The following is a 14,652-nucleotide window of genomic DNA, read 5'->3' as shown; positions in this document are numbered from 1 at the left end:
AATCCAAGTTGGAGGCCATCAGATACTAATCTTATCTCAGCGTGGCCCAAAGAGATTGAGGCTGCTCCTTTTTGACGCTTTGCTGCCTTCATGCCCTGTGTTCCCACCACAGCTTCTCAGGAAGGGTTTGGGCAGTTGGGTGGCTTCACCCTGACTCCAGGGATCCTACAGGGTTTTCATTACACCAGGGTGATGGGGACCAGTATCCATCCCATCCTGGATGCTGACAAGATACCATTCACTATTTCTGTGAAAACAGTCACGTGAAGATTGACCAACCTAAATATGCACATTGCGGTGACGGTTACGGAAAAGTCCCATGTGAATGAATGAAACACTGGTGTAGAAATTTATTTGTTTTGCCGTGGGCAAAAGATAGTTGTGTGAAGGAAAGTGTTTAGGAGGGGAGATTTAAGACTATGGGTAGACTTGAGTTGCAGCTGAGGTAGCTGAAGTATGCGTTAATTGCTATTTATCCTGTTTCACCCTAAGATTTATGCGGTGCGAGTGGATTATCGTGTCAATGCTCGGGGCTTTCTTACATTCAGTGACTGTATGTACATGGGTACCCGTGCATGGAAGTATTGGGAAGGGTGGAGATCAGAAATTGCATATTTGAGAAGATGTTTTGTTCAGAAGCGCAGAAAGGGAGCGTTTTATTTGAAGTATTTCAAAGAAGTCAGCACTGGACCGTCGGGCATTGGCGTGCCAGTCCCAGGCAGGTGACAGTGACAGAAATGTACTGTCAGGTACGGTCAGAGCCGGGGGCTGGCGGGGTAATCACCGTATTGGCAGTTGCACTCAGAGGCTCAATAAGGCGTTGCAAACATTACCAGACAAAAATACCTGCGGACGCTGTGAATCCTAATGATGTGTTGGAGTCACAGCAGTACCCTTCCCTCTCACTACGCTGGCGGGTTCCTGAGCCATCTCTGGGGGGCTGGGGCTGGATTGCGCCGCTTTGCTGGTGTCATGTCTCCTTGCAAAAATAACCAGCCTTTATCATCCAGCAATGCAAAATTATTGCATTAAAATGCCCTTGCCTGTCCCCTAAAACAACTTCAAATAGTATGTCTACCACGTACCAAAAAAAAAAAAAAAAAAAAATTAAAAAAGCACTGTTGTACATCTTAGTCATTCAAAAATTGAAAAATAATGAACTTATCCCCCAAGAAAGCTTATTAGAGCTTGTAGTACAGGATAAAGAACAGTGTATTGTCAGCTGAATACCGTTGTCTTTTCCTGGTTCGCTTCTCTACAATTCAGAAAAATGTTCTTAGGAGACCAGCTGTATGTTTTAATTCAGCTGCTGCATTGCTCCCGTTGAACCTGATCACCTTAGTTAAGTCAGGGAAATGAAATCAATACAATTACTGTGGCGGTTTTCTGCCCGCTCCCTCTGTCGCCTCTCATAGCCAACACAAAAGCCCTTTGCTAATTGATATTGATCTGTCAATTCATTGAATTTGGCTCTGTCAGAGGGGAAGTTACAAGGCCATTTCCATTAAAAGAATATACTGAAAGTGTGCTTTGGATGAAATGTGGGGTTTGTGTGTACACAGTCATGAGGGTTTTTTGTCCAAATTATGTGCCTTCAGAAGAAAAAGAAAAGAAAGTAATAGATAATGCAACATAAAATGGGTCTTTATTTTCCTTGCTGTCCCGCATCTCTGACCTCATCAAAAGAGCTACAGCTTGCAATACTTTCAGGTTTGACAGCCTTTTTTCCCCCCATCTCTAGGATTAACCTTTGCATTTGTAAAATGCACACTGATAAGCATTTTATAGCACTGGTTTTGCCGCTTAATAAATCAGGTAGCAATAATGAATTTTATTTCACTGCTGATAGCACACTTGAGGCAGAAGGGCAGGAGCCAGAGTGATCTGGTCTGTGCCTGTGTGTTTGAGTAAAAGCGAACTTACCGTCATCATCTTCTCTGAAAAAATCAGGAGGTCGGTGTTTCAGTACAGCCACTACTACATGATCCAGTGTGGCTCAGCCTGGAACGGGATTATCTCCCCATTATTTGTACAGTGGAAGGCCTAGGGATGCTCAGAAGAATTAATACCTCACCAAGCTAAGTGAGATACAGTGGATTAATTTAAGAGAGACGGGGCCCTCCAAAGAAAGCAAACCAAACCAAATAAATAAAGCAATGGCAGATGTTAGAAGAAGGGAAGGAAGCATCTTAGCCCTATGGGCCATGGACGTGGTTTGCCTTTGGCATCTTTTTTACAGGTGGTGTGATCTGGAGCATGCAGCAAGCCAGCAGTACGGTGCCATAATTGGATCAAGCTGAGAGCAAGAACTTGGGAAGAGCAGGAGAATTACAGCCCTTAGGGCAAAGTAAGGGAGTGGAGAGAGAATGTAGGGCTGGGGTGAAGTCAGTCTAAATAGCAACTCGAGGGAAGAGGCAGAAGGGTAGGTAAACTTCTGACCAGCGTTTGTGTAGGCAGAAGGTAGTTGCTGCAGAAAGCTGCAAAACATGAAGGCAAGCAAATCTTCTGGGTTCGTTTATTTTTTTTAAACAATAGCGAATAATTTACCCACTGAAACTTTTAAACTTTATATTCAGTGTCATTATCTAGCACTTTTCTAGGATGTTCGAACCCATATTCATCCCAAAGAAAATGTTTGCAAGACAGAGCTCAAGGGCGGATTGTTGGTCTCGTGGTACGCAATGGCAGAGGTTTGGGTTCAACAGTCAGGACTGCAACCTGGCTTTCTGCCCTTGGAATGGGAAAACATGGTATTGGGGAGGAGTATTTGAAAAATACCTGGAGGATGAAAGAGGGAAGTCATAAAATATTCTCTGAAATGAAAGCAGGTGTAGATTCTGTCCAGAATTTTGAAGATCAGTGCACAACTGAAATACTCTTTAAAGTCCACTCCTATTTAGGAGCCTATCTCAACATATCCTTGTCAGTTTTTTATTTCGTTATATACCAAATGAGTGTAATTTTTAAAGAACGGAAAATATCTGGATAATGCTGGTTTTAACAAAGATGTATCTGCATTTATGGATGAGTGCAAAAATTCCCTTACCAATTTATTTGTTCACTAGCATGAATAGTTTTCAGCTTGAATTCAGCCTTTACTTGCTTTGATGAAAATCTGAACGTTTGATTTGAGATTAGCTCAAGAGTCTCATTTCTCCTTGTTGAAATTGTTTAGATTGCTGCTTTAAATCCATTAGCACAGGCTCTTTGTTCGTTCTGAAGTAGTTACGGTTTCCTTGAGGAAACAGCATCTCAAAATGGTCCTCATCACTTTTTCTGATCACGTTTGAACAACAGGAGAGAAAGAGTAATTCTTTGCTGTGTTTCATGAGGAAACTCGTTATTTATACACGATGAAACTATGCTGAATAAGAGATGCTTATTTTTCAGTGTTTGCAGGGTATGGAGAACATGAGATACCAATGTGTTAGCAGTGTAATCTTTTTTTCTTTTTCTTTCTTTACACAAACCAGTGCTCAGTGAATCAGAAACAATTTACTGAACGCTTAGAAGATGTGTATGTGTACTTGGGTTCCAGTTGTTTTCCTGAAAAGCATCTTGGCTTTTAGTACCAAAATGGGTTTGCAGGAGATGTTTTTGATCTTTCTGAAGGGTAGAAAGTCCTGTGGAGGTGGCTTTAAAGAGCTCACCGTTTAAATGCTAGAGGTTTACCCATGAATGAATTTTCCTGCATGCATTTCTGATAGATTACTGAGCTTTTTTAGTAGAGGTGAGTATTATAAAGGAGCTATTATGTTCTGAATTTTACTTGCAGTTCATCAGTCTGTGGTGGTTCTTGTGCTCCTGTTCTTTTCTACTCGTTATTCCCTGCTTTTCCACTTCTCATATCAAAGAACCGTTATATTTTTCTGTTGTCACCTCTTGTCAGTTAGACTTCTTACAGTTTTTTGCATTTGCAGAAGTTTTTAATATGTCTTTCCATAATAACAGATCACCTGGCTTTGGCAGCCCAATCGATGGATGAAACTGCTAACCTGAGGAATAAATTTCAGTAATCTGCCAGTTAGGCAACTGGAAGGTAACACAAATACTTCTGTTCAATTCTGCAGACCCCCGCCAGTGAGTGAAAGTGCACCGAAAGGAACCGTGGTCACAGTTGTTACAGCGGCCGCCTTGAACCAGACAATCGTATATTCGATTGTTTCGGGAAACGAAGAGGGTAAGTACTAATATTTCAGCCTTAGTGGTTCTGCTGAGCCTAGTGTGTGCATCAGAAGTCTTCAGGAAATAGGGCTTAGAAATAAAGCTGATGAGGTGAAATCCCACCTCACGTGTATGAACAGGAGGGTCTGCCATTATTCAGCCTTTAGAGATCAGCTAAAGATCAGATCGGTTAGCAGAATTACACTGAAAATAAAAATACATTGAAATTTTCCCTGATGTGAAAATTCACAGCGGTGCCACATGGTGTGAATCCATGGCATCCTGGAATAAGAATATAAATAGCTTTGATGGAGTTGCACCTCTTGCTTAGATATCTGTTTTAAGGCATTATAGACTTTGCCATGCTGTAGCCACAAGTATTAGGTTAGAGCCTGATATTTGAACAAAACATCATTCCTCCATTTGCATCCTTCTTGGGTACTCTCCGTGATCCACCTTGAAACCTCTAACCCAAATGACGCTAAATTATTTGGAGGGCAGTATAATAATTCCCCATCCCATCCTCCTTTTCGTGAGACAGGGCTGTTTGTCTTGTCTGCTCTTGCCAACGTGTCCTCAAGTTGGTTATTGCCCTACCAGGTCAGCACAGCTTCAAAGAGGAGTTCCCTGGGCTTTTAGAGGCCAGAGGGAGGGATGGGAAACAAATTTCTGAAGATGGTGTAGGAGAATAGTGTCATCACCAAAATAGAAGCATTTGGGCATTAAAAAAAAAAGTGTTTATGCATCTTAGAAAGTTAATTCTGTTTTTGCTGGATTTCAGGTGTGTTTGCTATTAACAACAGAACAGGCGTGATCTCAGTTAAAAAGTCTCTGGATTATGAAAGCGTGAAAAGTTACGAGCTTCGAGTTCAAGCGGACTCCTTACAAGTGGTACGATCCAATCTGCGTGTCCCTTCCAAAAGTGAGTTTAAAAACACTTATTTTTAAATCTCCTTTTAATACACATACGTGTTGTTATTTTTTGAAGCTATGGATAACTGCGCTGTAGCTAGTGACCTTGTGTTGTTACCAGAAATACAAAGGCGATGATGGCGTGTGAGCAGCAGAGAGTGGATTTGTGGAGCTCTGTGCTTGCCTTCCATACATGGATCAGTCTTGAGCTAAACCCTCGCAAATCATGTCGATATTGCACAGTTGTAGGTCTCACTGAAACACCCAAAAGGCATGTTTGTATATAAACAGAGAGTTGATGACACAAATTGAACATTTTCAGTGTAATTAGAGGGTTTTGTGATGGAATGTCGCAGTCACTTTTTCATAAACACATTGCACAGCCCAAATACGGCCTTCCTCCCTGCTGGGCTGGGAAGTGTTGGGACAACACGGAGAGGAATGGGGAACAGATGCACAGCGAGGGTGAGAGGAAGAAAAAGACTCCTTCAGCAGCCCTGAAGGTCTACGTGGAGTTTATTGCAACCCTGACTTGAGAGCAAACTGGAGGCAAGGGCCTGCTCTGACAGAGACAAGAACATTCTTTGCAGCATCTCAAGGCAGGAAGGAATTTATTTATAGGATCACAGAGTTGTCTAGGTTGGAGGGGACCTTTCAGATCATCGGGTCCAACTATCAACCTAACACTGACAAAACCACCACTAACCCATGTCCCTCAGCACCACGTCTACCCGTCCTTTAAATACCTCATGGGATGGCGACTCCACCACTTCCCTGGGCAGCCTGTTCCAATTCTTGATAACCCTTTTTAAAAATAAAAATGTTTCCTAATATCTAATCTGAACTTCCCCTGAGGGGGGAATGTCTTTGTCTCATTGTAAGCGTTTTCTTTTTCCCTTTAATTCTTTTCCTAATAAAAGTAATTTGAAGGGTCTTTGGATGGTTTTTATCATCCTCTCTGTAAGGAAAAGGTCTGGGTGTCACTCTGAGTCCTGTCCCATCCTCTAATACTTCCTATTTAAGCCACAGTTGGGCCCTAGTGAAAAAGAAACCCAAATCTTGTACCAAAAAGCATTTTGCTACACGTTTTTACACGGACTGTGTTTGTTGTCTCAGCTTTTTTTCCCTGTGTTTTTGGTCTCTGTGAGTCCCAGTTTTTTGCTGCTGTAGCTGAGGAGCATCATGGATGCAATGAAAATAAGCCCAGGGCGGTGGACTGTTGCACTGAGAAAAGGGCAGCGAGGAATTGAACGTTTGTTGAAAGGCTATAAAAATACTACCTTCTTTCATTTCAAATTGAATATAAGATAGTTTCAAGCCATTTGATCTGCAGTCACAGTAATTCCAGTATGAGCTGTGGGCCAGATCTCTTGCAGGTGGCTGGAGCTTTTTTCTCCTCCGCACTTCCACCAGTGTTAATTGTAGAGCAAATTTGGAAAAAAAACAGGCTCATTCTGACCAAAACCAGCCCATGATCTAATAGTTTGAGGGGAAAACCTCAGCCTCTTTCATTTATAAATGCCTGCCCAAGAGATGCTGCTGCACCATCTCATTGTGTTTGCCCTTCTGTGAGCTGAGGCCTCCCCAGGAGGCCAGGCTTTGGCTACCTGCTGTTTATTGGTGTGTGTGTATCATTCACTCAATAAAGGACCTCACGTTGGTACTTGGAGTACAAATGGAGGTCAAATTTACTTCAGACTTCAGTTTTATGCAGATAACCAGTATTTAGTTACCTGTCAGTCAAGGGAGACGGGTGGGGGGAGATACCATCCACAAAATGCCAGTACCAGATTGTTCCTAAACGTCCATGAGATTTGGGCATTTGTCAAAGTGTATACATAATAAAACCTTCTTACAATTTTTGGGAGCCACCAGTAATATAACGAGTGATTTTGGTTTATATTAAAGCGTTACTGGCAGTATGATGCTGTAGGGGTTGTGCTGCCCTGGATTTTGGGTTGATCTCTGTTCCCAGGGAGGGCTGCATGGCAAGCCAGGGGCAAAACAATTTCCATCTGTCACTAATATTAGACTGTCACCTTTCCACCTGCCCTCAGTAAGAGAGAATTCTGTGGCCGGGCGCAGAGAGCACTGAGCAAATTAGGACTCGGAGCCTGGCGTGATCCCCGTTGTCTCCCTTGCTGCAGGGAGAAGGGAGCTGTGTCAGCTTGCTTGTTTTTCCTCCTCATTCTGGGCTCTTTAGCTGGCACGTTGGCAGGCAGAGAGAAAAAGTGCCACCACCCTGTTATTGTCAATGCTGACAGAGTTGTTCTATGACAGACAGAGCCTTTCCCACACTGCAGGTTGTGATCCACAGAGTGAATAGTCTGAGAGTGACAAAGGAAGGGCTGCCCTTAACTAACTGGGCTGATTCTGCTGTCCTCCTTCTATAATTAGTCTTTTAATTATTGTTCTGATGCATACAATAATAGCCATGGATATTAGGGAACACATCTCCAGTTTATTTCAGTGCCAGTTTAAAGCATTAATGTATTGTATATACAGTAGAGATCAAAATTCAGATTTTTCAGGATAGTAATTTAAACGGGACATAAGTCTGTTTCTTCTGTGTAAAGATACTGCTGTAGAACCTGCTTGTGATACTGAAATTGGTACTTCGTGAAAATTTGCTTACCGATTTTTAAACTTTTTAAAGATACTAGACTTGATGGGCTTAAGTATTTGGAAGCATGCCATAAAATTGGGGGATTGACTATAGCCTGAGACATTGTGCGGGGGGTGGCACTTAAAATACATTCATCGGGCTTTCCAGTACTACCCATGTAACCAGCAGAAGATTTTTGGAAATTGTGCGTGTATTATCATGGATATTTCTTCTCTTTAAGAAAGAACTGAGCATGTGTGTGGTGTAACATGTAGGGATTATTCAGTGGTCGGAAGCTGAATTGTATTAAAAGCCATGTAAGATGCTGTCACAGCCACCATTGATGATGTACCTGGGGAGGGAGTGAAAGAGCGAGCTAGTGCCAGTTGACTGCACTTCTTTGTGTCTGGGAGAGGTCCAGGTAAGGTTCGGTTCTGTATGACGCAGCCAGGCCATACACAGCGAGGAGATGAGGCCGTTGTGTAGCGTACAGCCTGTTTCAGGTCCTTCTCTGGCATGGATGAGCAGACGAGGGAGTCGGCAGGTTCCACCGCTCAGGGAAGCAGTGGCCTCTCTGTCCCTCTTCCTCGCAGTCTGCGCTAGACCAGTTCTTCCAACTGGGCAGCAGTTTTAAAAAGGTGATGGCCGAATTATTTTATTCAGCGCTACTTGATGATGACTGGAGTTTGAATTTGGTCTGATTGAAAGGAAGACACGCACTTACTGTATGTGTTTGGATATCCACGTGTGTATTAGGGTTTGAATATGCACTATGCTGGATGGATAGCTGAAGAATTTGGTAGATGTATATTTTTTAAGTACTTTACAAGTATCTGGCTAACTAAATCCCTTATGTCTCTATAATGGAAATCTCTTGACCTCTAGGTTTGATTCGTACATTTGTGAGATGTATGTCTTTCCATTTTCTCGACACCTTTTTCTTTCTTGATGAGTTTTAATCAGGTTAAATACTACTTCAGAGTTTCGGGGCACTGAATTGATGAACTACAGTGGAAGGAGACGAGACAGAATTAATGCACCACTGTGGACTTGGGTGACATTGAAATGATGACCCACTTTGGAGAGAGGTGACTTCGAATGCGCTTCTCTAGAATTATGTGACATTGAATTAATACACTGCTCTGACATTCAATGGCAATGAATTGCTGCCAGTTCCGATGTAAGATACCACTGAATCGGTGAACCGTTCTGGAATTTGTTGGCAGCGAATTGATGACCCACTCTGAAGCTGCAATGATGAGCCCTGCTGGAGCTAAATAACGCAGCACTGACGAACTGCTCAGCCACAAAACAGCACTGAATTTTACAAAACTCAGAAACTAGGTACCAAATTGTTTTTAACCATGTGGTATTATAGAAGATAATGATATACAAGTTGGAGTTTGAGTTTTCATCTGTGCAGTGGAAATGTGGATGATACTGCATTAAGTGTAACTAAGGTTGTCATTCAGTGATAGTGCCAACTGATAGCCTAGTAATAGCTGAATAAATAAATGAGGAGAGAAAGTAAATTGAGGTGTCCTCTCGAGTATAAGAACGTAAAATTGGTGACTTAAATTGGGTTTTTTAAATGTCATGCTATATCATGCGAAATCACACTCTTACTTTCAGTGAAATCAAACTCCTTAAATGAGTTACTTTAACTGAAGCTTTATAATATGAAGTTGCAGTGCATTTTTACTTCTTTTGAAGGGAAAAAGAGTTAGGCTTTCTCATGATAGTGAATTTAAAAGGTTGGAATTATGGCTTGAAGAATCATCAGCTGGTGATGCTGAGCCCTGAAAGACCTTCAGTGTTAATGGACTTCTCCAGTTCAGTTGAATTTAACAGCCTGTTTTTTTTTTAATGTTGGCTCTTTGCTTCTTAGATTGTCTAGCACAATAGACCATAGTCTAGTAGTCGGTAAATCAGATTAGGGTTGTGATTATTAGCCTCCAGCTAGAAGCTTTCAGTTCTCCATCAATGGATTAGATGAAAAAAAAGAAAAACTGATACATAAGGGGAACATCCCAAAACTGTGGGTTTTGGGATGTGTTCTGCAGTTGGAAGGTGCTGCTCTGTGATCTATCACAGAGCCAGCAGCTCCATCCTCCCAAAAGAGCTGTGAATTAGTGAGCTGAAGGGAATGTATCAGTACAATTAATCATTTACTAAACCAGAAGTAATCCTTGAACAAGAACAGGAGGAACATCATCTTTTGCCTCATTTGAACGCTGTCAGCTGTTCACAAAGTTTTCATCAGCATCTCACCGTCCTGCAGTTTGATGCCCAGGGAAATGCAGTCAGAGGAATAACCTTGTTGTGGGAAGGAAGAAAAGGACAGGAGGCAGCAGCGGGGTTTACGGGAAACCAGAGACAGCAGCGAAAAGGAAGGGCTGACAAATGCAGTAAGAGCAAGCAATGGAGCGGTATAGACAAGAAGGAGCAAAGAAAGGGTTTTACCACCAAAGTACGCATAGTCCCAGTTTAAAGAATCAAAGCATTAGTGGGCATCTGGGCATCCATGCCAGACAGATGAAACATGGACCCTGGTGGTAGACACCAGGGCTTCCCACTTGGATCTGGAAAGAAAGGTGTATTTACAAGAGAGCCAGAATATGTTTGCTTTTCAACACCACGGACAGAAGGGCCCCCCAAATTCCATTGACTATGGAAGTGGAGGATTCCGTATAGTGTTTTCAGGTGTTCACAGTTTCCAGCAGCTGAGAAAAGCCTATCTTCTCATTCCCCGACTCCCTACGTGTGACCCTTCCAGCCTGTCACCGCGCTCTTGCGCACTGAATCACTGCCGACAGCAGTTGTCATTTGCTCTTGAGTTCCCATTGGTGTCCGCACAAAGCTTCACCCATCCTCTGTGCCGGCTCAGCCAGGTGACCTCCAGGCTCTTCGGGGTCTGTCTGCAAATGGACCCGGACGCAAAGAGATTGTTTAAAAATAAAACCTTTCAGGCAAAGGTGTTAGCAGTTGGCACAGTGCGGCGTGAAAGGTTTGTCTTCATTAGAAGTTACCTGTGTTAACAACTTCTTGCTCAGTGGGTTGTTGAGAGGGAGACCGGAGGGAGTATTTTTGACTGCAGGTTGCTCTACTGCAGATTTTGTCTCGTTTTGATTGTCTCTGAGACCGTCTGTGAGATGCCTGTGCCTCCCAAGTACATCGTGTTCTCGCGGCGGGGTGAAAGGGGGTGGGTTTCTTGTGTGATGGACTTGTAAATGCAGTGGAACTCTCCCCCACATCCCTGAGCTTGTCACCTGCATCTTTGTTACAAAAATTCTGGCATCACTCCTAGTCCTGCTGTCATCTCTCCTGCATCCTTTTTAATTTTTCTTACACTCTTGCTGACTTGATGGGCTCTAATTAAAGAGTAGGGAAAGGCAGAGCAGCAAGCACGGATCTCCCGTTCCTGGAGATGCAAGAATAATGACAGAACCATGTGGGGGCTTTGCTGCCTTTTAAGAGGAATCCAAAAGAAAGGAAAAGCACCGCAAACGTTGAATTTGTTGTGTTTTGCAGTTGCGCTTGCCCTGTTTTGATATACAGATTTCCTTTTCAGACACTGCAAGTGCCCCCTCTGTGTCTGTGCCCAGCCTGGCAGCGGGGAGAGCTGAAACAAGCTGTCCCTCCAAACTCTTACGGGTGCTGCAGAATTCAGAGTAGCATGAATTTTTATTAAAAATCAACTTAGAATTAGAATTCAACGAGAAGGAGGTAAGGTATCTCAGTAGTGTTAGACCAGCTGAGGGGGGAATTCACTTCCACATTGTTTCATTTCAATCAGCTGTGCCTAAATATTATATTTGCTGCCAGATGTGAATATGCGAGCTTGGTAGAGATTTTTTATTTATTTTTTTTTTTGGTATCGACAGATCTTTAAGCAAATATGCACCTTTCAATTTATTATTTACATGGTTTGTTCATTCAGTTAGAACTATTTTTTTGGCCTTTGACACAGCCCCAATTAAGAAGTGGTGCAGACCAATTCCCCCGACGCGTGCGGAGGCTCTGCCCTGAGGAGGGACATTTCTGTTATCGAATCGCTTCTTTAATCCTGGCTGTGAGGCTTTGCTGTGGGTTTTGGAGGGTCAAAGGAGAACAGTTCTGTCTCTCCTGTGGTGGTTTTTGGTTTCTAATCACAAAATAAACCTTTGGGAATCATAAAGCGAAAAGGGGTAAAACTAGTTTTGCCACCAAAATTCTGCAACTGCCCCACCCTAATTGGGAATAATAGTTTTACTGAGTCAAATATGAAAATGAATTCTGAATAATTACCCAAGTAGCCTTACATTTTTAGTTTCAAACATGTTGCAAAAGTTGGTGCTGTTGGTGTTTCATAAACTGCTGCCGTGCCCAGCCCCTGACTCCGGGAGATGTGGCATGGAGGCAACGCGCTGCAGAGCCTGAAGTGCTGCGGATCTGCTGCCTCCGCCACGTGGCTCAGGGGCAGGTCCCCTGGAAGCCACTGGGACCAACTGCAAATTTCTCTGGGCACCAAAGCAATGTATTTTAGAGACTGCATAAAATGTGAGCTCCCTTTCAATTAATTATTTGGGAGAAAAAGATGGTTTATATTCATTTAAATCGGAGCTGGGATCAGTGCTGCTCCAAATACATTGCTGTTTGCGTCTCGTCGAAGCTTCCTTTTGCACTGTTCTTGCTCAGCTGCGGCATATGAGCCTCTTCAGGCTTTATGGGCACATGCTGATTTAGATCAAAATGCCATTGAAAAATATTCGGTGCTGACTCCTATTTGGTTCTGCCAAATTTAGTAAGGCGAGATGGAGTGCAGCTGCAGTTCAGTTTGTTTTACCTGCCAAAGCACAAAGTCTGCTCGACAGACTTGTAAGACAGTAGTAAAGCAAAGTGCTGTTGAACCCTGTTGAATTATAATTCTCATTCCCAGTCTGATTAAAATGAACTTTTAAAAGAGAAAACTCTGCTGTTATCTACTGCAGAGCAAACAGCCACTGCTTAAGCTGGATGTGGTTTTTCTCTGTTAAATTGACCGACGGATGAAGAGCAGCTGTATCAATGGCTGGTTCGGAGTATTACAGAAGTGCAGTATCATTGGTGAAAGCGTAATGTAAAACAAATCTGGTAACACTGAAAGCGTAGTTGACGCCATCTCAGTGTTCCAAAAGCATTGCTTTAGTTCAGCTTAATTTCGGAGTCTGGCAAGAAGCTACGGACTCACATGAATCGGGCACGTTATCAGCACGACTTAGGTAAGCAGTGATACTGGGAAAGAGTTTTCAACAAGCATATTTGGGAAGAACCTCTGGAAGTGCTGGTACACACCAATTCTGACCAGCTCCCTGGAGTTTTTGTTGTGGTTTTTGGGTTCTACGTTAGTCATTCATGATCTTTCAGACATTCCTCAGGTTTCCTTTAGAGCAGCTTTCAGGATGTTTTCACTCTCCTTAACTAAATCACAGAAGCTGCAAGGTCCAAATGCCTCGTTTTCTGCTCTTGGGAATGATTGTTTATCTGGAGCAGTGCATGCAATGTGTTCGGTTCTGGGCAGCTCTGAAGATGACTTAGAAGCAACTGCAGTTCTGTATAGTGTGTACACTGCAGCTCAGCTCAGGGGGGTCTAGACGAGCAGAGGCAAATGGGACACAGGAGACATTGCAGGAGATGGTGGTGCAGAAAATTCCTTTGTGGTGTGTTGTCTGGGGGGCTGACTGGACCTCCGTGGCTGTTGAACTAATCAGTGTTGAAAAATCCAGACAACACACGTGTTTTAGCAATAAAAATATGCAGTAAAACTAAAGAAGCTGTTTGCGTATCAAATATTATCTGCATACCTTGTGTGCAGAGAAGCATTTCCATTACAGCTGGAGGAAGGCAGCTGTAGCACTCAGTCAATGTTCTTCTCTGCCCCTTTTGGCCACCTTGGCAGTCCTGTGCTGCTTGTCCAGGGAAAGACGCTTTCTTCTTTCACCTGCTCAGCTATTTAGGTAGCTCAGTCACAGTAATAAGAATTATACTTTGATGGCATGAGGTCTCACAAGAAGTACCACAGAAGAGTAAATTCTGGTTCTGGCTTCTGGAATCCATAAAAAAGAATGTAACTGGAGCTGGATTCCAGGTCTAGAATATCAAAGGAGCAAGGTTTTACATACATGGAGGTACAAAATTTCACTTCTGGAAGGTGACTGTAAATATTGGTGTCCTTTGGTGTTCACTGTCCTACCTGCGGGATTATCAGTAACAGTGCGCATTATAGAGTGGATGCTGTTGCCTCCCTTCAGGCACCAGAAGAGAGGGCTAGAGCCACACACAAACAATATTTAGAACAAGATTAACAAATCTGGAATGTGAAGGAAAAAAGAGTCTAGTGCTTGAGTCTGCACCAGCCTGTAAGAACATGCTGAGGCTGGGTGGCTTCCCAGTTGGGCAGGCAGTGGTGGTGCAGGGGGTGGGCAGGAGCACCGTACCCCGTGTCCCCCGGTGCCCCGCGGGCAGGGGATGGCTGGGTATCTGAGCCAAGCAGAGTGGCTGGGGACATCCCCACAGCAAAGGTTCTGGCATGACCTTCACAGGCGTGGCACGGTTTCTGGTGAGGGATTTCAATGTGCTCTTTAGGGTTTTCCAATATGAGAGTTGGGCGACGGCTGTGCCGGGCTGGGAGTCACTTGCCATGGCCAGCAGTGGGCTGGAATGGGATGAAAAGCAGGCGGCAGTGAGGGGTTCACAGATGCCGCCTTCCCCTCCCTCCACCAGAAGGAATGAAATAGAAGCTGCGTGTAAAAATCAGGCACTAAGATAAAATGAAGGTATATGTTTAATTTAACGTTAGCGATGCTAGTGTTAGTATGCATATATACAGGCTATTTAATTTGCTTCATGCTTAACGCAATAACTTTCATTTCTCATTTTCAAAGCATTCAACCCTGGCTAAACAAATTGGCGTTTTGGCAGCTCGGAGAACTACCAGCAAATTAAACAAATGC

At 43.3% G+C, this 14,652-nt stretch overlaps 1 protein-coding gene across 17 annotated transcripts in view; it reads left to right on the top strand.

Annotated features, from left to right (window-relative positions):
* The window catches only part of PCDH15 (protocadherin related 15), an 827,643-nt gene that overhangs the window by 742,984 nt on the left and 70,007 nt on the right, over positions 1 to 14,652 (top strand). For all 17 annotated transcript variants that reach the window (XM_054204839.1, XM_054204838.1, XM_054204854.1 and 14 more), the window contains 2 exons: positions 4,071 to 4,180; positions 4,946 to 5,086. In XM_054204839.1, coding sequence (XP_054060814.1) covers positions 4,071 to 4,180; positions 4,946 to 5,086 — 251 coding nt within the window. The remainder of the gene's footprint in view (positions 1 to 4,070; positions 4,181 to 4,945; positions 5,087 to 14,652) is intronic.

This window comes from Rissa tridactyla, chromosome 6 (genome assembly GCF_028500815.1).
Source record: "Rissa tridactyla isolate bRisTri1 chromosome 6, bRisTri1.patW.cur.20221130, whole genome shotgun sequence".
NCBI classification, from domain to species: Eukaryota; Metazoa; Chordata; class Aves; order Charadriiformes; family Laridae; genus Rissa; species Rissa tridactyla.
The sequence above is the reverse complement of the archived record's forward strand: the minus strand, read 5'-3'. Positions and strand labels throughout refer to the sequence as shown.